General features: G+C 49.7%; 1 protein-coding gene across 6 annotated transcripts in view; it reads right to left on the bottom strand.

Moving 5' to 3' along the window:
* The window catches only part of SERPINB8 (serpin family B member 8), a 31050-nt gene extending 9065 nt beyond the window's left edge, over positions 1–21985 (bottom strand). Inside the window, exons 1-7 of one of the 6 annotated variants that reach the window (XM_036230107.1) lie at positions 21834–21985; positions 17359–17536; positions 16022–16159; positions 13966–14083; positions 12996–13138; positions 11518–11670; positions 9614–9933 (exon numbers count right to left, since the gene is read on the bottom strand). In XM_036230107.1, the coding sequence (XP_036086000.1) occupies positions 9614–9933; positions 11518–11670; positions 12996–13138; positions 13966–14083; positions 16022–16159; positions 17359–17526 (1040 nt within the window). In that variant the 5' untranslated portion in view covers positions 17527–17536; positions 21834–21985. Of the gene's footprint in view, positions 1–516; positions 695–3978; positions 4894–5665; positions 5870–7360; positions 9934–11517; positions 11671–12995; positions 13139–13965; positions 14084–16021; positions 16160–17358; positions 17537–21792 lie in introns of those variants that run through there. The other 5 variants (XM_036230109.1, XM_036230106.1, XM_036230105.1 and 2 more) reach the window with 5 other exon arrangements.
* Between the last annotated feature and the right edge of the window lie 132 nt (positions 21986–22117).

Here is a 22117-nt window from a genome sequence, read left to right as displayed (position 1 = left end):
CACATATGAAATTTTCTGGAACATATTCCCAAGGCTGTCAGACCATCTAAGGCACGAAGCAGTTAAGGATTCCTCCCCTAAAGCATCATCCTCTACTTCATTTGTAGCTGAGGTTGCACATAGCCTACTTCTGATCAATCAGATCCTATATTTTCTCCAAATAACTGCAGGAGATAGAACTCCTCATTTACGTTGCATTCTTCTTCCACTTAGGCATAATCGCGCACCAGAAATAACCCGCTTGACAAAATGCTCATTTCCACAGCTGTATTTCAATTCAAAATACAATATTAGCAAAAACTTTAAATTTAACGGTTTTAATTCTTACCTTTTCTTGTGGGACGGAATTATGGTTTACCTTAATCAAATTTTGCTACAACACGTCAATGTCTTTAATCTAAAGAAAAGACCAGCCACACTGCTGTCGTCTGCTGGTTGGAGGTGGGACAGGACCAGTTCTGAGGAAGCCCAGAGCGAAACAGACTGCGGTTTTCCCTTGGCGATGGGCGCTCCTACCTGGGCCATCTGGGCGGCTGTGTCTCCCTTGGCCCCCATGAAGACCATGGCCAGGGCAGAAGAGACGCTCAGGGGAGAGAAGAACACATTCCGCGAGCGGTCCTCTTCACCCAACATTTTTAATAAGTTGATGGCAAAAATGCCGTTGGCTTCCCCGAGACGCTCCATCGGGGAAAGTCTGTATCAAAAACACAACACGGAAGCACATCAGCCCAATGCTCCGTCACGTCACCTAGTCACCAGCACCCGTCGGTGGACGTGGAGTGTGATCGGCAGAGTAACTGCACCCCAGAGACATCGAGTCTAATTCTCCAGGCCCGTGACTGCATTATCTTACATGGCAACAGGGACTTGGCTGAGGGGATTGAGTTAGGGATCATGAGAGGGGGAGATTCTCCTGGATGATCCTGTTGGGCTCAGTGTCAGTACAGGGTCCTTACAAGAGGAAGGCAAGAAAGTCAAAGTGAGGGAAAGCAACGTGACAAGGGAAGCAAAGGTCAGAACGATGCAGGGCCACTGTCCAAGGAACGCAGGCAGCCTGTGCGGGCTGAGAAAGGCCCGGAAACGGGCTGTGTCCACGGCCTCCAGAAACAGTGCAGCTCAGTGGACCTATTTTGGACTTCTGACCCCCAGAACTATTGTTTTCAGGCACTAAATCTGTGGTAAGGTGTTACAGCATCAATAACTAATGAATACAGTGGTTTATTCGCAGTCACCAATCCAGGCTGACTGGCACCACCCTTAGCAAGAGGACCTCTGCAGGGCCCCGAGGCCCTCCGACGGCTGCTGACGCCTTCCCTCAGTGTAGCGACGGCAACACACCTGGCTCTTGCAAAGGTAGGGATGAAACTCCAGCGGTGAAAAATTGTTATAGCTTATTATTAGAATGTCAGTAAATTATTATAAGTTTTGCATTAATTACTTTTATTAAACCTTACAGAAACCTGGGCTACTACTCAATAAAATAGTAAAGTCTATCGACTCATCTGGATTTCCCTAAGTCTCTTTGCTGTTACAGCTGAAGACATTTTGGAGAATGAAAAGACAAGTCATCGCCCACAATCCCCTGATGCTACGAGCTATTTTTCATCATTTCATCCTCTGTTTTACATGTTCATGTAATTTTTTAACTCAAAAAATTGTAAAACTACACAAGAAAACCATGCTTCAGTTTAGGAAAGTAGCAAATAAGCAAAACCAAAAGTCCTGGAACATCCACCTGGAGGTGCGGGTCTTCATGCACGTTCACTTTAATGAACGGATGGACCACCACGTGATCGTTCCTCCCCCAGGCTCCCCGAGGACCGGAAGTGCCTCACAGAGCAGTCAGGAACCTCTTAGTAGGCCACGGGGGTCCCTTGGGGTCACGGGGAAGTGGGGGATTGCGGTTTAAGGGTAGTTTTAGGAGAGGAAAGGGGAGCTGAGTGGGAGCCACAGAGATGGGATGGGGGACAACTATTCAAGCATAGCCTCTCCACTAATGAATAGTTTTCTTACAGCTTCCTCCTAGGACATTTTTTTTCAAGAAGAGATGTCTCTGGTTTAGGAAGAACAAAAAAAAAAATGTGGGGTTAAAAAAAAACAAAACAAAAAAAACGCGAAGACCACATTCAAAACAGAACACAGCCCAAACCAATGCAGAATCTTTAAAGCTTAAAAAAAAAAAAAATTGTGTTAAAATGTCAACCAACTAAGAGTAGTTTTTACGGCAGTTCTAGATACTTAATAGGTCATTTATTAGAGGACAAAATGTTCAAGTCCCTCAGTGTCCTCGCACCATGAATGAAGCCTCTCTGGAGCCCTCAGCGGCCCCGCTGGAACCCACAGGCTGCAGACGCTGGACGGCCGACGTGTCTGCAGGGGGCGAGGCCCACGGAGGAGCACCGTCCGGCCTGCCTCCGGGCCGCCTCCGGGCCGCCTCTGTCCCCTCAGTCTTCACCTTACGCTTGAGGACATTTCAGAAAATAAAGGGCTAGGACGGAGCCAGAAGGAATATTCACACATCAGGGCGCTGGGTTTACCAGAACGTGGCACCAGAGACCCAGAGAAGGAGAACAGGACCTGGAGATGGCTGACACACAGGTACCTGGATTTGATCCCCACTGAGCAGAGAGCTGTGGACTCAGAGTGAGGCGGGCATAAGCTTAGAATGGTGTCTGAGCGTGCGTGTGCGTGCGTGCGTGTGCGTGTGCATGTGCGTGTGCGTGTGCGTGTGCGTGTGCGTGTGTGTGTTTTGCCTGAATAGGCGGAGGAATGAACTGGAGTATCACATCAATTTCACATCAATTACAAACGCCCACTTCTGGTTTCTTCCGTGCTTCCTCTTTCTTCACCTCGTTTCCTCACCTCCATTCCTTTCAACGCCCAGGTGTCCGTCAGTAACATAGTATTTTCCACCAGGGTCCGCCCCGCAGCAGTGACACCCAATGGCACACACAAGTGCACCTCCAGGGTGAGGCCCAGAGCACACCGCTGGAAAAGACAGGCTGGAACAGGTAACAGAATGACTCTCTTCCCTCCAGATCTCCTTGGTGCCCCAGCCTCATCTGTACATTAAAGCTTGGGAGAGGATTGCGCTTTAAACAAAACGAACCTTGCCCAATAAATCTAAAAGGTTATTAACTTCATGATAAAATAATACTTTTGAGTGCTAATGTCACAATTCAATTGTGTCATTAAAAACACAGCAAAGGGGAAAGCTTTGATTTCCAGCAAATAAAATAAATTGGCGTGGAACTAGTTTTCTTTTTACAAGTGAGCAGACAAATTCAGGACAGTTAAACACTGTCCTCAGGTCTTAAAGTAAGAGTGGCAGAGTTGACCGCAAAAGCGAGCCCTCTGCCTCTAGCAGGTGCCATTACTCTCTTCCTGGGGGCCTTGGACGATTGCCAACGTCCTTCTCTACTGCCTCTCTGCTGACACACATCCTAAAGTGAATTTGTTCAAAAAGCATTTATGGAGAATGTTCCCGACATGAGTTGGAGGAGAAAACAAGCAATAAATGCCATGATTCCAGACCGGGCACGTTCAGCCTGGGGGAAGACACGTAGACACAAATGAATGGTTTCAAGCCAGCCCTGTGATCTGCAACGGGACCACAGACACAGAGCCGGGGACGGACATGGAAAAGCAGCGCAAACTCCCTGAGGAAGCCCCAGAGCAGGTGAGCAGCAAGTTGGTTGTACAGGTCAGGCAGCAGTTTCTGTAACATGGCAAAAGGGCGAGGTGAATTTTAAGGCTTTGGCTGTGGGCCTGGTGGGTGCGTAGAACGTAGCAGGGGCGCCATGGTTTGGTGGGGCCCAGGTGGCGGGTCTGGGTGGTGTCCTGTGGGAGAGAGGCAGGATGGGCCCCTGAGGCCAGCTTTAGAAATCTGAACTTGATCTGTGGTCTGGAAGCCATCCAAGGTTTTTAAACAAAGGTTTTATAAAATACAAAGAGTTTTCAAAAAATCCCGTGGCTCACCATTAAGCGTTGGAAAAGGCTGGGGAGCCTGCTGGTGGACCACCGCCAGGGGTGAGTGACTGCGCAAGACAGAGGAGGAGCCGGCACTGGAGGGCAGAAAACCGGCCAGCCCGCTGGGTGTCTGCGAGTCGGATCCCACCAGGGGTTGGGAACAAGTGGAGAGTGGTGCCCAGGTTGCTAAAACAAGCCCAGAGGCCAAAATGGAATCACTTCCGTTAAGCCCTAGGTCACCATACCCAGATGTTATCAGTTTCAGCTCTCCCAGAAAGAGAATCTTAAACGAGGCAGTCAGGAGCTGGCGATCAGCACTACTTGGCCATCGGCCTGGTGGACCCTACTGTCCACTAAAGCGAAGTCACTGTCCACTAAAGCGAAGTGACGAGTCTGCCTTTTTGCCAGTATCACTTCCTGCTTCTGCCCCCTCCTGCCCAGAAGAGTCTCCCGGTTTGCACAGCTCCTCAGAGCTCCTTTCCATCTGCTGCCATATTCAAGTGGATTTTTGCTCAAAGAAACGCTTAATTTTTTTCAGTGTGCCTGAGTTTATCTTCTCACAGGCTGCTAGCTAATTCATGCCGACGGTGGGCCACAAACCACAGAAGTTTATATGAGGAGCCGGCATAAATGGGGCAGGGGCGCACTCCACGTGAGACATGTGCGGGAGACAGCAGGGGACAGAGGTGGGTTACTTAAGACGGAGTCCTGGAGCGACAGGCTGGGAGCTGCACCATCCGGATCCTAGGAGATTCTAGGAAACGGGATGACATTCCTCAGAAGGTACAGTGAAGACAGAAGAGCCGAAATTCACCAACTTCTGGAGACGTCCAATAATAGCAGGAGGTAAGAGGAAGAAAACAGGTCCCCAGACTCAGCAATCAGGGGTGTGGTAGGGGAAAAGAGAGGCTGAAGGGGGGATGGGGCATAAGGGCCTGAGAGCTGAGACTGCCTGGGCCTGCAGCGGCCTCAGCCCGGGGTGAGGGTCCGGGGAATCGGGGCGGGGGGGGGGGGGCGGGGTGAGCCGTGTGGCAGAGGGGCTGGGAATCAGGGAAGCCGCGGAGCAGGGGAAGACGGGCGGGGATGCATTTTTTTCAAATTGAGGGGAAGCAGCCGGTGAAAAACAGATGAGAGAAGTGAAAGGAGGCGCGTGGGGGCGGGAGAGACCCAGGATAGAAGGAAAACAGAAACACAAAAAGACGGTAAGGGAAGGAGGAACGACGAGAGGACTCGGAGCGGCGGGGCAGGGACAGTGCCAGGGCAGCCAGCCGCACCGCAGAGGGACCCGCGCCCCTGCCGGCGGGTCAGCGGCCCGGCGCCTCCAGAACGTGACCCGGCCCGGCTGCAGCCCGCGCCCGCGCCTTCCTGCCGCGCCCTGCGCACGCGCGCGCCCCGCCCCCTCGCGGCTGGCCAATCGCAGCGCAGCGGCGTCGCCGGCCGCGGGTCACGCCCACCCGGGCCGCCCCGTGACCCAGGGCGGGGCGCCGCGCTCACGCGCTTCGGTTTCGCGGCCGCGGCTGGCTGAAGACGCCCCGGGGCGCTCGGATATCGCGGCCCGGGGACCCTGCGACCCAGCTCCGCGGGCACCCTGCGGGGCCGCCTCCCGCCATCGCTACCGCTTCCCTCCCACCCCGGGTCCAGGCTGGGGCGTCCACCGTGGGATGCCGGCCACGCCGGCGCTTCGCAGCCTCGGTACCTGGGCGAGTCCCGCCGCGATGGCCTCGGCTGCTGGTCCAGCGCGCTGGGCGCTCTGAGTCCGCGTCGATCCCGGCGACGCCTCGGGAGGAGGATGCTCAGCCTCGTCTGCGCCTCTGACTGCGCATCCCGAGGCTGGACCCGGGAGTAGCCCGCGCCTCCTCGCACGCAGCGTCGTGTCCCCGCCTGAGCGCGCCCGGCGTGGCGCCGCAGCTGGCGGGTCTTCCGGGGGTGGTTCTGGAAGTCTCCACCCAGAGAGGGATGGGTTCGTTTTTCCTGGCTTAGTCCACACGGAATTCGTATCTAGGGCGTGTATGCAAGAGCAGTTTAAATTGAGACTTGACGTTGAAAATGAGCCAGAAGCAAAAAAAAACAAAAAAACAAACAAAAAAAAAACCGGTTACAAAGGTTCCTAAAGCTTTTTGTCTCCAGCGAACGTAGCAAGTTGGAAGAATATAAGATTGAAACACAATAGACAATTATATTTCTACACAATAGCAACAAAAATCAAAAGTTGAAATTAAACAGCAATACTCCTCATAATAGCGTAAAAACAGTATATACTTAAGGATAAGTCTCACAAAATGCGTATAAGAGCTGTATACTGAAAACAAAATGATACTGAGATCAATTTTTTAAATGGAGAAAAATGCCGTGTTCATAGGTTGAAAGATTCAATATTGTTAAGATACCTACTTTCTCCAAAACGATGTTTAGATTCAACACAACTCTAATCAAAATTCTAGCAGGAGACAAGCTACTTCTAAGGAACTGCAAAGATGAAAATAGTCAAAACGACTGAAAAATAAGAATAAAATTAGAAGATTTACATTACCTGATTTAAAAACTTATTTAGCTATAATAGTCAAAACAATGTGTATTAGCATCAATATAAACAAATACAATGGAAACCATAGAGTTCAGAAATAGATCCACACATAGTGTCAATTGACTTTTGGCAAAGGTGCAAAGACAGTTCAGTGGAGAAAAGATAGTCTTTCTACATATGCAAAAATACACACTTAAAATGGATCATAGACATAAATGTAAAATCTAATGTCGTGATACTTCGAGAAGAAACACAGGAGATAGTCTTGATCACCTTGGGTCGGGCAAAGAGTTCTTAGGAATAACACAGGCATGACATATAAATAAAACGTGGTAAATTAGCCTTCATCAAAATTCATAACTCCTGCTCTTTGAAAGGCAATGTTATCAAAACAAAAATTCAAGACACAACGTGGAATAAAAATGCCTACAAATCATATATCCGATAAAGGATTTGCCATCCATAATACAAAATTTCTCAAGACTATAAGAAATATAAAACAAAAAAGCAAAAAAAAAAGTTGGAGAGATATTTAAAAGACATTTCCCCAAAAAACATATAGAGATGGCAGATAAGAACATTAAAAAAATGCTGAACTTAATTCATCACTGGGGAAATGCAAACTAAAACCACAGTGAAATACCACTATGGACCAAAAATAACAACATTGATGGGACCGAGAGTTGGCAAGGATGTAGAGAAACTGGTGTGCTCATATGCTCTGTTGGGGATGTTAAAAAATTCAGCCACTTTGGGCCTTATGCGAGGTATATGTTTCATTTTTAAAGAAACTGCTAAACTGTTTGCCCCTTCCATATGGCCCAGACATCCACCCCCGCGTCTCTTCACCAAAGAAACAACAACGTGTGAATGTTCATAAGAACTTTATTTGCAATAGGCAAAATCTTGGCAACAGCCTAAATGTCCACCAAGGTGGATGGATAAACAAATGCTGGTATATCCATATAACAAAATATTTAGCAATAAAAAGGAACATGGTATTAATATGAATATGAATGAAGATCAAAAGTACTCAGCAATAGCAGCCATACAGAAAACAGCAGATAATGTTTCATTCCATTCATGGAGAATACTAGACAATGCAAATTAATGTATGGTAACAGAGAGCAGATCAGTGGTTGAGTGAGAAATAAGGGTAAATGGTGGGGGTGGGAAAGGGGAGGGCAAGAGGGAAAAATTACCAAGGAGAGTTACTAAGTACAAGAGGAAGTTTGGGGGTGCAATAGCTATGTTCACCATCTTGATTGTGGAGATGGATTCATGGGCCCATACATATATCGAAACATGTCAGATTGTACATATTAAATATGTAAAGGTTTTCTGTGTAAATAATATCCCAATAAAACTGTAGATTTTTTTAAATTAGAGGTGGAAGAAGCCTCAAAATGTGCCCGACTTTTATGTTGACGGTATCACTTTTAGGAATGTTTCTTTAAAAATATAAAGAATATGAACAAATATCTAGGATATTCATAACAGTAAAGTACATAAGTAATTTTAATTATCTAAATTAGAATTGATTACAGAAAATAAAGACATTTGACACATCAATTGGATAACATAGGAAGATAATTGTCTTGAAGAAGGTTCACAGTAAGTAGGGGTAGAAAGAAACTACAGAAGCATAGGATGAACCATGTTAAAATGTTTCTAACTTCTATTTGCATGCAGAGAAGAAGGAAGGATATAGGTCATTGCTGACAGCAATGACGCACCTGGATAGTGGAACTGTGCGAGACTCAAGTTTTCTTTGTATACTTCTGTAGTTTCCAAATTGCTGCCGTGACACAAATTCTTTTTAATCATAAAATAATGTAGGGAGGTCTGCCTTTAAGCAAGAGGTGCGCTTGAGCCATGTCGGACCGTATGTGATGAACTAGAGGGGTCCGTGTTTCCAAGGGGTGCTGGGCGTGTGCTCCTTTGGGGCCACGTGTATGTGTCAGACGCAAAGGGGACGGAGGGGGACACATGGCATGCGTCAGAGATTTGTCTCCGAGCCCAGCCCCGGGGCTCACAGCCGAGACCCTGAAGTCACATCTGAGAGTGATGGCAAGAGGATCTGAAGGAGCTGTTTTCATGAAGGACCATGCGAGACATGGGGCACGCAGGGCTGTCTGTGTGATGGTGACAAGGGACAGACACTTTCTCTCAGCTGTGACAGGTGACGGACACTGGCACCTGGCCCTAGTGCTGGGCAAAGCTCTGCAGTCAATGCAGGATGGAAGAGCAGATAGAGGGCTAAGCTGTGGATCCCTGACGCGCTCCTAAAGACGCCCACGAACCAGGGCCACCCCGTGATGGGTAGGTGAGGGCCGGCCATGAGAGGGAGGGGCTCCCCACATTCCAGAATGAGCGGAGCCCCAAACTCTACACATCGGAGGCCTGAGTTATTCTCGATGGCTGTGGAATGCTCAGTAAACACTTTCACAGTCTCCCCAGGTGCACGCACTTTACATTTGAGACTCAGCCACAGCACCGATTTGGTCACCAAAATCTGATCTGAAGGAGCTGTTTGCATGAAGAACCGTGTGAGACATGGGACGTGCAGGGCTGTCTGATGGTGACAAGGGACAGACACTTTCTCTCAGCTATGACAGATGACGGACACTGGCACCTGGCCCTGGTGCGGGGCAGAGCTCTGGGGACATGGCAGGATGGACGAGCAGATAGAGGGCTAAGCTGTGGATCCCTGACGTGTGCCTAAGGACACCCACGAACCAGGGGCACAGCTTCGAGGGGAGCTGGCCACCCTGTGAAGGGTAGGTGAGGGCAGTCAGTGAGAGGGAGGGGCTCCCCACATTCCAGAATGAGCGGAGCCCCAAACTCTACACATCGGAGGCCTGAGTTATTCTCGATGGCTGTGGAATGCTCAGTAAACACTTTCACAGTCTCCCCAGGTGGACACACTTTACTTTTGAGACTCAGCCACAGCACCGATTTGGTCAGCAAAATCTGAATTAAGGCGAGGTGGAGCGAAAGGGAAGGAGTGTCGGCGCAGTGATGGCGCCTCGTTATGGAGACGAGAACCTGCCACAGAACAAAACGCTGTCGGTTTTGTGGTGCTTGATGAAGAAGAGGAAGGGGCGGTCTGCACAGAACCTTGGCGGCATCCACATGCTGCAGCCCACAACCATGCTCACGGCCGTGGCCACGGCCGCCTCCGTGCCCTCCTCGTTGACCTCTACAAAGCACTTGTGCACCACCTTGGACACCATCACATCTTTCTTGATCGACATTCCAGAGAAGTCTGCCCTGGCCTCCTCGAAAGCGTCGGTCATCCCCAGACTTCGCAGGAAGGACTCCAAGTCGTAACTCTCCTCTAGCTTCAGCCGCGGAAGGAAAACTTGGACCTTACCCCGATTCATCTTTTCTGGATCTGTCCACGCTCTGAACTTCTCGTACGTAAGTGCTTTTTCCACCTGAAATAAGCAAGAGTCAAATCTTAACTTCTAGGTGACGATGGCCGCGTGCCCACCCTCGCCCCATCACGCCTCCGCCATGACACGCAGCTACTTGGGAGTTCAGGTCCAAGACATCTTACTGAGACTTCCCCTCAAATTCTTGCATTTTTCCCTGTTATATGGATAGAAGAGTAGAACTACTAGAAGAATCCTGAGAGAAAGAAAGGCTTAAAAAAAAGAAACAAATAAAAAAACCCATGCGTACCACATTTATTTTAAATGTTTTATGGTATAGAGAATTCTCAGGACCGATTAATTATATTCAATTATATTCATGTGATACACGTCCCTGTGATTTGGAGAGACTGTGTGACAAAAGAAAGACAGAGCATGGCTCAGGACTCTGGCCCGTGGAAAGGGTAGAAACCAGGGACCGTCTGAACAGGAAGGGAGATGTGGCTCCTGGGGAGGGGACGGCAGAAATGGGGAGTCCATCAGGACCGTTGCTTCTGGCATCTGAGTTTGCCCCCTGCCCGCCCTGGAGTAGCTTCAAACTGTCGGAGACCCATCACTCATTCTATTTATCCAACGGGAAGGAAGGAAGGAGCGAGAGGGGCTTCCACTTGCATCCCCCCCTTTCCCTTTATACCTGGAGCCCAGGCGAGTGCTCCTCTCCAGTGACATAAAGCTGTTTGGACATTAGCTTTATTCCTCAACTCTCCTGATTTTCTCCTTAAGTAGCCATGACAGATCTTATTCTTGACTTACACCAGTGGCTTCCTGATTCCATAGGGATACCAAGCCAATCAAGCAGGCCCACCCACAGTATCCTGTGCCTCGGAGCGCTGACGCTGGCTTACAGCTCTGGGGAGGGTCAGTTGTTAAACCCTTGATGGTCTGAACTCAGCCATGCGGGCACAGTGACACCCTGGAATCGGCAAACTTTATCGCCGAGGGCTTCCCCACCCCCATGAGCCTGACAGCCAACACACTGTTTGGCCTGCACCTCCTACCTCCCGAATTCACCTTCTCCCATCCTGAACTCCATTCCTTTCCAGTCATGGGATGAGATCTCTCTCCTCCTAAGATAAACTCCTCACCTGTACTTTGGACCCTCGCTACTCAAAGTGTGTCCACGACCAGCAGCACCTGCATCACCTAGAATCTTGTTAGAAGTGCAGGCTCTAGGGCCATAGCCCCCTGAATCAAAACAGCATTTTAACAAGATCCCCATGAGACTCATATGCACATGAACGTTTGAGAATCACGGCCCGCATCAATAGGCAGCCTTTTCCATTACTATTGTTCAGTAATTATTAGGCTCTCAACTGGCCCCTCTCTTCAGAAGAAAGAATGTTCTTAAATTCTTGGAATCCCTCTTCCTAGCTTCATCAAACTTTGTCCTACCCACAATTCCGCTTCTAGATATATACTCAATAGAAATGCACACGCATGCTCACCAAAGACATGCAATAGTGTTCATCCAGCACTCGTTACAATAACCCTAGATTCAAACTCCTCAGATGCTACCTCATGGATGGACTTGAAGAAAAGCACTCAGGCCGGATCCTTAGACACTCAGACTCATTGTCAGGGGCTTACCACGGCGAGATCAGTGTCCTCATCAGGCAGGAGAATGACCATGCTCAGCTCCTCCCCAGCGTAAGGCAGCTCCAGGACCTGGCTGTGCACCTCGTCTGCATAGCCCATTTTAAATTTAGCTTCCTTAAACATCATCTGCACTGTCTTTTTTTCCTAATGAAAATACGATATTAAAATCAGATTACTATAAGATGAGTACAGCTCACTAAAAACATGTTTCATTCACAGAACCCCTAGGCACGTATAAGAAAATAATTACTTCTATGCATCTATGCCGATACATAAAAAAAGCCTTCATTATCACATGTCAGTATTGAGCGTAACATGCTACTGACCCGGGAGATCAATTATAAGCAGGTGAGAGAGAATAAACCGATGAATGCAGAGAGACGTAAAACTCTCTCATTATGTTTCAAAGAAGCTGTGCTCTTTGCTCCTCTAAGAAGATGAATAGAGAAGCACTCCCAGGGACCTTATAATTAAAATTATTTGTCTAAGTTAAGAGAATTTGTTCATATTCAGACCTTTGGGCTGAAGGATCGGGTTAGAGAAGCCATATAGGCCAGAGGAGTTAGACTTTTACTCTGAAAACTCGCTCGATTCTATAATTGGTCCTATGGCTTTGATTTTCTTGAAGGGGGAACTTTAACAAGATGTGTAGGGTTCACCATTTAAAAAATTTTCACTAAATATATTCTAGGCTTTTAAATCTTTGTGCCTTATGCTATTAAGCTGATGGAGGTCAAATTCAAAGCTAATACCCCTACCATTATCATATTCAAAGAGGAATGGAGGAAAGTATTTTTAATATAAGGCTTATTAAGTCTGGAAATCTAACGTATAGCATGGTGACTATATGAGTTAATATTACTGTATTAAACACTGGAAATTTCCTAACAGAGCAGATTTCAAGGGCTCCCATCACAAAAAAAAAAATAAAAATAAAAAGGTAACCATGTAAAGAAATAAGTTACTTAGCTGTAGTACTCATTTCACTATGTGTGTTGAATTATCATTTGTACACTTTGAATACACATAATTTTTATTTTTAAAAGATACCCAAAAATTAAAAAATAAATATGCACCTTTTTTGTTCTGTTAGGAATTTATAGTCAAGAATTCTAAGGCAATAAACAGTTGTCGCTGACTTTTCAAAAAGCTACCTAAGTAAATATAGACAATGATACTACAATACAAACAAAATTCCAAGGTTTAGGAGAAATTTACTTTAAATTGATTATATGACCAGAGACATAGATCAATTTGACCAAGGATGAAAAAGGAAACTATCAATATAAAGATTATTTTCATTTCTCTCCTCCTTTCTCCAATAAAGGATATGTGGGAGGCGTGAAACACATTTAGAAACGGGTTAACAATGCAGACTGTGAAATAAATTATTCGTGTTTTCCATTCACCACCGTTCCCGGAGTATTACTTTAAGAAAACGGCAGTATACCTGAAAACGCTTTCCCTACCTGGTTGGTTTTAAAGGGCATCTCCTTTGCGTACTTTCTGTCAAACTGCTCGTTCCATCGCCCCTTGAAGTAGATGGCATTCACCAGAACCAGCTTGGTCAGGGCGCTGACTGTCCCGACACCCAGGATCTCTGAAATCTTACCTGTAAAGAATATGAGGGAGGTTGATTGCTCTTTTGGGGGGGAACAAACAGTCTTTTACAAAAATCCCAGGATGTATAATCCCGAGACTTAGTTGACAGCCGGGCTGAATCCTGTCTTTCCAGCCACGTGACTGAATCGGGCGGTGGCGTTTCACGCCTTGCACACAGGTCATCTATCGTTTACATTCAATTCATAGATGTAAAAATTCAAGTTCAGAGCATTTGCCTGATTCTTTTTTGCCAAGGTCACATAGGTGACAGTTCCCCCAATTGTGACTGACAAAAACGTCCTCAGCCATTGCTAAATGTCACCGGGAGGTTGGTTCTGGTTGAGAATCGTCGCTCTACACCAATCTTCTGATATCATTCAGGTGAGGAGGCTCTTACAAAGGGCGGGGATCCATCCAGAACACGGAGAAGACGGGTTTCCCGTAGGGAGGGACGGGGACAAAGGAATTAGGGGGACGCAGTAAAGCGGCCCATGTTGAGCTGCCGATAACAGTGGGGACAAGGGGATCCCCAACTCCCCGCCCAGTCTTCCTAGGTGGTCTCCCATCCAGGTACTAACCAGACCTGACCCTGCTTAGCTTCCGAGATCAGATGGGGTTGGGCTCATTCGGGGTGGCATGGCCCTCGGCAGTTTAAGTATCTTTCGAAGTCACCACTTTGCGATCCAATAAGAACTAGAAAAATGACAGCCGCACGGCCGGCCTGGCGCGGCAAACACGCAAACAGGCCCCTGTCACAAGGTCACAAGGTCACGCGCCCGGCGGCGTCGGCTCTCTTGTCCCTCACGACGCCAGGTCCACGGAAATAAAGCCTCTCACCTTCGGTCTTCTCTGTCACCCAGTCGTTGATGTGCTTCCTGCACTCCTCCGGTTCTTCGGCAAAGGACAGCTCCTCCAGCGCGGCCTGATAGAACTCCTGGCAGGACTCCTTAAAGGCCTGCAAGTGCGAGACCCCGAGTCTGGCCCCGCTCGGCGAAGCTTCCCACAGTGCGAGGACATCTTTTTTTTCTTAAGGTATTTTTAGCCGAAAGCCTTACACGGGTCATCCTGCACTTGAAGCCTCACTCATGCAATGAACAAAAACGTACAGACCGCCGACCCCGCGCCTGGCCCTGTGCTCGGTGCCGAACACCAGGATGAAGACGGGACGTGACGCCCGGGGTGGCTCGCCGTCTGTTGAGAGCTGACGCACACACACGCGGTCACGAGGTGTCTGAGAACATGCGTGGTGACCCCCTCCCCTGTGGATGTGCTGAAGCATCTCCCCAAAATGCTTCCCCTTGCGGGCCCTGCTTGTCTTCTATCTGGGAGGGTTCTTGTCTTCTATCTGGGAGGGTTCTTGCTCTAAGGGCAGAATGACATTCAGGTTGGGTGTCCATGGGGCACCACATACTCCATGGACATCCATCCAACACTTAAACTTCATGGCGACTTTCCGTTTGATTCTTCGGCCCCTCCCCGCACACACTACACAGTCTAACTCTCTGTGACACATTTTCGCATCACCAGCACCAACTCCAGGGTCTGAAATGCATTTGTGGAATGACTGGGCCACTCGATGGCAGAAGCGGATTATGAAGAGATCTTAAAGGTCCTCCAGGAGTACCATGTGATCGGTCCTGACAGGTGTGTGTGTGTGTGGGTGTGGGTGTGTATGTGTGTGTGGGTGTGTATGTGTATAGAAATTAGAGAAAATATCGAGGCAGGGGATGAGCCTTGAAAAGTAACTTGGGGTCAAATTAGGAAGTGCCTGTACCCAACATGTGAAGACCCAAGACGACTCACCTCACGAAAACTTGGCTTCAGATATAATGTGCCTGGCAATTGGTGCCCATCCTCCACCCATCTCCTGTGTTCAAATATTTTAGCTTCTACAGAGGAGAGACGACGTAGAGAGACGAGCCAAGCAACCCAGAAAAGCGGAGTGTGGCTTCCTGTGTCCCCGGTCGTTCCCCAACCACAATATTCCAAGATCGGGCTGATGTTCAGAATAAACATGGAAAAATCAGAAGGTTCCTAGAATCGCTCATGCTTACTCTACAAGACCCAGCCACCTGAGGGACCCAGCATCACCTCCAGTGACATTTACGCCCAGAGCAGGCGACCCCCGTGGAGCAGCAGGCAGCAGCGGTCAGGACAGGGACGCACCTGAGTCTCACAGAGTCTGGGAACTGCCGGCCATTAAAATGGCCGGGCTGCCCCAATCATTTCATTCATCTCAAGATGTCATCACCCCGCATATGGCGCAGCACAGTTTTTTGGCCCTCGCTTACTGAAATGTGGCAGGCTCAGAAATTATATGTTGCAATAAACAGAAACTACGCAGATTTAAAACCTCAGTTTTACGAACTCACTTCACTTTTATAAAGCCTTAATGTCACTATTGTGATTTATGAGACGAAGAGAAATACCTGGCTGGACTTGGCGAGATCAGTTAGGAAACGACTAAAGTAATGCTGTGCGAGGGAGTGAGAGTCCGGACGCAGGCAACGCTGGGGGTGACTCAGTGGAGGGGACAAAATGAAACGACTTTGAGAGGCCAGCTCTGCAGGGACAGCCCCACAACCAGGGGTGATGCTGGGAGAGCTTCGTACATACGGGGGACAGTGCGGTCACTGAGGGTTGGGGATGAAGGGGTAAGAGCAGCTCCGGGTGCAGGGGGATGGACATAACAGACTGCTGTCCAGGAGGGATGTGTCGGAAACAATTTAAATGGACATAATCCAGAAGCGATCGCGACATTGAAAATTATAATTACAGCACTGCATTTCAAGGCACATTTTTAGAGCAGCAGAATTATACTTTATCTGCGTTCCTCAGTAGTGTCTATTTTATTTTCCATTTCTTTATCGTCAAACACCGAGGTACCGCTTACCGGAAGGAAGTCATATGTCTTTTCTCCGAAGAGTCTGTTGGCGGTCCTGAGCAAGCACTGAGTGCCAGATCTATTAATCTCCGTGAGCAGCGACTGGAAACCTCGGTGGACGTCTTCGCCTTCGTCCAGACAAAGTGCCTGGTCAGAGAACGCAGGGACACAGACTTTTAACAGTGCCGTTTCACTCCCCCAAAGAACGATCTCCAAACAAATCTCTGTGCTGAAAATCATGGACCACCCTTTCCTAGAAGGAGGTTGGTTTAACCGTCCACACGGGTCTCTGAGCCTGGGTGCTGCAGTCACACTGGGTCAGGTGTTTTTTTGTTCATCGCAGACTGTTTCGCAGCATTTCTGGACCCTACCCACTAGATGGCAGCAGCATTGCTCAGTTAATGACAATCAAAACTGGCCATTGGCGGACTGTCCCCTGGGAGGTAAAATCGGCCCTGGGTCACACCACTGCCCTACCAGGGACCACCAGGCCATCGGGAGGGCAGGGTTTGAAACTCAAGGAGGGAAGTTAACAGAACACGTGGGGACTGGAATGAATCCAACTCGACCCCAGGAACCACAACAATCAGCAGAAAAACAAGGAGAACTGTTCCATCAGCAACTTCATAGTTCTCCAGCCCAGAATGTGATTTAAACGTCCAGTCAGAGAGAGGATTCGGGTGATTCCTGTATCTACCAACAAGCCCTGTCCAAAGCCTCAATCCTCTAGGGCACTGGAAGGAACAACCACGGGGAGTCCACCACGGCCAGGGGTCGGGACACACTTCTAAGAGCATCTGGAACTTCTAGACGTCAGTGGCAAAATGAGGTACATATGGAATTTTCTGGAACATATTCCCAAGGCTGTCAGAGCATCTAAGGCACGAAGCAGTTAAGGATTCCTCCCCTAAAGCATCATCCTCTACTTCATTTGTAGCTGAGGTCGCACATAGCCTACTTCTGATCAATCAGATCCTATATTTTCTCCAAATAACTCCAGGAGATAGAACTCCTCATTTACGTTGCATTCTTCTTCCACTTAGGCATAATCGCGCACCAGAAATAACCCGCTTGACAAAACGCTCATTTCCACAGCTGTATTTCAATTCAAAATACAATATTAGCAAAAACTTTCAATTTAACGGTTTTAATTCTTACCTTTTCTTGTGGGACGGAATTATGGTTTACCTTAATCAAATTTTGCTACAACACATCAATGTCTTTAATCTAAAGAAAAGACCAGCCACACTGCTGTCGTCCACTGGTTGGAGGCGGGACAGGACTAGCTCTGAGGAAGCCCAGAGCGAAACCGACTGCGGTTTTCCCTTGGCGATGGGCGCTCCTACCTGGGCCATCTGGGCGGCTGTGTCTCCCTTGGCCCCCATGAAGACCATGGCCAGGGCAGAAGAGACGCTCAGGGGAGAGAAGAACACATTCCGCGAGCGGTCCTCTTCACCCAACATTTTTAATAAGTTGATGGCAAAAATGCCGTTGGCTTCCCTGAGACGCTCCATCGGGGAAAGTCTGTATCAAAAACACAACACGAAAGCACATCAGCCCAACGCTCCATCCGTCACCTAGTCACCAGCACCCGTCGGTGGACATGGAGTGTGATGGGCAGAGTAACTGCACCCCAGAGACATCGAGTCTAATTCTCCAGGCCCGTGACTGCATTATCTTACATGGCAACAGGGACTTGGCTGAGGGGATTGAATTAGGGATCATGAGAGAGGGAGATTCTCCTGGATGATCCTGTTGGGCTCAGTGTCAGTACAGGGTCCTTATAAGAGGAAGGCAAGAAGGTCAAAGTGAGGGAAAGCAATGTGACTAGGGAAGCAAAGGTCAGAACGATGCAGGGCCACTGTCCAAGGAACGCAGGCAGCCTGTGCAGGCTGCGAAAGGCCCGGAAACGGGCTGTGTCCACGGCCTCCAGAAACAGTGCAGCTCAGTGGACCTATTTCGGACTTCTGACCCTCAGAACTGTCAGATCATATATTTTTGTTGTTTTCAGGCACTAAATCTGTCTGTGGTAAGGTGTTACAGCATCAATAACTAATGAATACAGTGGTTTATTCGCAGTCACCAATCCATGCTGACTGGCACCACCCTTAGCAAGAGGACCCCTGCAGGGCCCCGAGGCCCTCTGATGGCTGCTGACGCCTTCCCTCAGTGTAGCGACGGCAACACACCGGGGTGCCGGGTACTGTGCTCAGTGCTTCTCGTGTATCAGCTCTTTTCATCCTCACGACAATGTGTGAGGTCGACACAGAGATTATCACCACATGGCAGAGACCAGGAGCCGGCCTGGGGTTGAGAGCTCGTTTCAGATCCCACAGGCAGTGAGTATCAAGGAAGTTGAGACCGGAAGCCGCGGTCCGATTCCAAAGTCTCCACGGTTACAGGAAGTTCCCGTTCCTGCCACTTCCCCCTCGGTGTGGCGTCTCTAGATTAATTTATGAACAAAGTTGTATGAATTATAAATAATTCTCTGTGGATAAAAATGGCATTTCTGTCACTGTGTCACATGAAAACAGCTGGATGGATTTCAAGAGCTTTGGAGTGTGTGTGTGGGATGATCTGCCCTGCAATACGGGCTACTGGGAAGACTCAAAATCCACTAAGAATCAGGGGGCCTCCAGAGACATACACTGTTCTTCATGTTTTTCACAGGAGTTGCGGGAACCGGGCTGCGAAGGGACCCCCAGGGCAGGGCTGTAAAATACGAAGCCCAAATCCCAAGTCCTCAGGTGGACACTGAATCAGAGACACCTGTTCTGCCTGCAGCCCGCCAATCAGGCCTTGACTTTCCCCTCAGCCTGACCAAACCTCACAGCGAGCTCCATCCAGCCTCTCTGCACAGACCCCTTTTCATTAGGGCATTTATTTCACACAGCTTGGCACTGTAAATTCTTTCTCTGCTCCTTTGAAATGAAAATATTTTCAAAAGGCTTCTTTCCCATTTTAGGACCCAGGACTGTCTTTCTCAAGTCCCTAGTGGAAGATAGCACCCCACCTCCCACGCTCTCTGGGAAGGTAGGGATGAAACTGCAGGTGCAAAAAATTATTACAGCTTATTAATTATTATGATGTCAGTAAATTAGTATAGGTTCTGCATTAATTATTTCTATTAAACCTTACAGAAACCTGGAAAAATAGGAAAATCTATCGACTTATCTTGGGTTCCCGGAGTCTCTTTGCTGTTACAGCCGATGATATTTTGGAGAATAAGTCATCACCCACAATCCCCTGATGCTACAAGCTATTTTTAATCATGTCATCCTCTGTTTTACATGTTCATGTAATTTTTTAACTCAAAAAATTGTAAAACTACCCAAGAAAACCATGCTTCAGTTTAGGAAAGTAGCAAATAAGCAAAACCAAAAGTCCTGGAACATCCACCTGGAGATGCGGGTCTTCATGCATGTTCACTTTAATGAACGGATGGACCACCACGTGATCGTTCCTCCCCCAGTCTCCCCGAGGACCGGAAGTGCCTCTTAAAGCAGTCACGAAACCACTTAAGTAGGAACCTACTTCAGTAGGCCACGGGGGTCCCCTGGGTCTCTGGGGGATGGGGGTTTAGGAGAGGAAAGAGGAGCTGGGGATGGAGGACAACTATTTCACCCAGAGCCTCTCCACTACTGAATAGTTTTCTTAAAGCTTCCTCCTAAGATATTTTTTCAAGAGATGTCTCTGATTTAGGAAGGAAAAAAAAAATGGGGTAAAGAAAAAAAAAAAAGCATGAAGACCACATTCTAAACAGAACAACAGCCCGAACCCAAGGGCAAGGTGAAATCTAAGGCTTTGGCTGTGGGCCTGGCAGGTGCGTAGAACGTAGCAGGGGCGCCATGGTTTGGTGGGGCCCGGGTGGCGGGTCTGGGTGATGTCCTGTGGGAGAGAGACGGGATGAGCCCCTGAGGCCAGCTTTAGAAATCTGAACTTGATCTGTGGTCTGGAAGCCATCCAAGGTTTTTAAACAAAGGTTTTATAAAATACAAAGAGTTTTCAAAAAATCCCGTGGCTCACCATTAAGCGTTGGAAAAGGCTGGGGAGCCTGCTGGTGGACCACCGCCAGGGGTGAGTGACTGCGCAAGACAGAGGAGCCGGCACTGGAGAGCTGAAGACCGGCCAGCCCGCTGAGTGTCTGCGAGTCGGATCCCACCAGGGGTTGGGAACAAGTGGAGGGTGGTGCCCAGGTTGCTAAAAAAAGCCCAGAGGCCCAAAATGGAATCACTTCCGTTAAGCCCTAGGTCATCATATGCAGATGTCATTACAGTCTCAGCTCTCCCAGAAAGAGACTCTTAAACGAGGCAGTCAGGAGCTGGCGATCAGCACTACTTGGCCATCGGCCTGGTGGACCCTACTGTCCACTAAAGCAAAGTCACTGTCCACTAAAGCGAAGTTGCTCTGCAATGACCAGTCTGTCTTTTCGCCAGTATCACTTCCTGCTTCTGCTCCCTCCTGCCCAGAAGAGTCTCTCGTTTGTACAGCTCCTCGGAGCTCCTTTCTATCTGCTGCCATATTCAAGTGGATTTTGCTCAAAGAAACGCTTAATTTTTTTCAACGTGCCTGAGTTTATCTTCTCACAGGCTCCTAGCTAATTCATGCTGACGGTGGGCCACGAACCACAGAAGTTTATATGAGGAGCTGGCATAAATGGGGCAGGGGCGCACTCCACGTGAGACATGTGCGGGAGACAGCAGGGGACAGAGATGGGTTACTTAAGACGGAGTCCTGGAGCGACAGACTGGGAGCCGCACCATCCGGATCCTAGGAGATTCTAGGAAACGGGATGACATTCCTCAGAAGGTACAGTGAAGACAGAAGAGCCGAAATTCACCAACTTCTGGAGACGTCCAATAATAGCAGGAAGTAAGAGGAAGAAAACAGGTCCCCAGACTCAGCAATGAGGGGTGTGGTAGGGGAAAAGAGAGGCTGAAGGGGAGATGGGGCATAAGGGCCTGAGAGCTGAGACTGCCTGGGCCTGCAGTGGCCTCAGCCCGGGGTGAGGGTCCGGGGAGTGGGCGAGAGCCAGGGAGGGGTAGGCGGGGTGAGAGCCGGATACAGGGGAACTTGAAGTCAGGGAAGCGACGAGCCTCTTCATCCGACTCCTGCGGCCGCGGACAGGGGAAGACGGGCGGGGAAGCATTTTTTCAAGTTCAGGGGAAGCAGCCGATGAGGAACAGAGGAGAGAAGTGAAAGAAGGCGCGTGGGGGCGGGAGAGTCCAAGCATGGAAGGACAATAGAAACACAGAGAAACACACAAAAGATGGCATGTTAGGGAAGGAGGAACGATGAGAGGACGCGGAACGGCGGAGCAGGGACCGTGCCAGACCAGCGGCAGGGGCAGCGCCAGGCCGGCCAGCCGCACCGCAGAAGGACCCGCGCCCCTGCTGGCGGGGGCAACGCCCTGGCGCCTCCGGGACTTGCCCCGGGGCAGGCTGCAGCCCGCGCCCGCATCTTCCTGCCGCGCCCTGCGCACGCGCGCGCCCCGCCCCCTCGCGGCTGGCCAATCGCAGCGCAGCGGCCTCGCCGGCGGCGGGTCACGCCCACCCCGGCCGCCCCGTTACTCAGGGCGCGGCGCCCGCATCCGCGCTCGGGTATCGCGGCACTGGCGGGCCACAGAGGCTCCCGGGCCCCAAACACCGCGGCTCGGGGACGCCCGCGACCCCAGCTCCATAGCCACCTTCGGGGCCGCCTCCCGCCACCGCTCCCTACCTCTCTCCCGCCTTCCGCCTCCCATCCCTCCCTCCCTCCCGGGTCCAGGCTGGGGCGTTCACCGTGGGAAGCCGGCCACGCGGGCGCCTCGCAGCCTCGGTACCTGGGCGAGTCCCGCCGCGATGGCCCCGGCTGCTGGTCCAGCGCGCTGGGCGCTCTGCGTCCGAGTCGATCACGGCGACGCCTCCGGAGGAGGATGCTCAGCCCCGTCTGCGCCTCTGACTGCGCATCCCGGGGCTGGACCGGGGCGGAGCCCGAGCCTCCCCGCAGGCAGCATCCTGGCCCCGCCTGAGCGCGCCCGGCGTGGCGGGGCGTCTGGCGGGTCCACCGGAGGTGGTTCTGGAAGTCTCCACCCAGCGAATGATGGATTCCTTTATCGTGGTTGAG

Source organism: Rousettus aegyptiacus, unplaced genomic scaffold (genome assembly GCF_014176215.1).
Source record: "Rousettus aegyptiacus isolate mRouAeg1 unplaced genomic scaffold, mRouAeg1.p scaffold_m13_p_12, whole genome shotgun sequence".
NCBI lineage: Eukaryota > Metazoa > Chordata > Mammalia > Chiroptera > Pteropodidae > Rousettus > Rousettus aegyptiacus.
The sequence above is the reverse complement of the archived record's forward strand: the minus strand, read 5'-3'. Positions and strand labels throughout refer to the sequence as shown.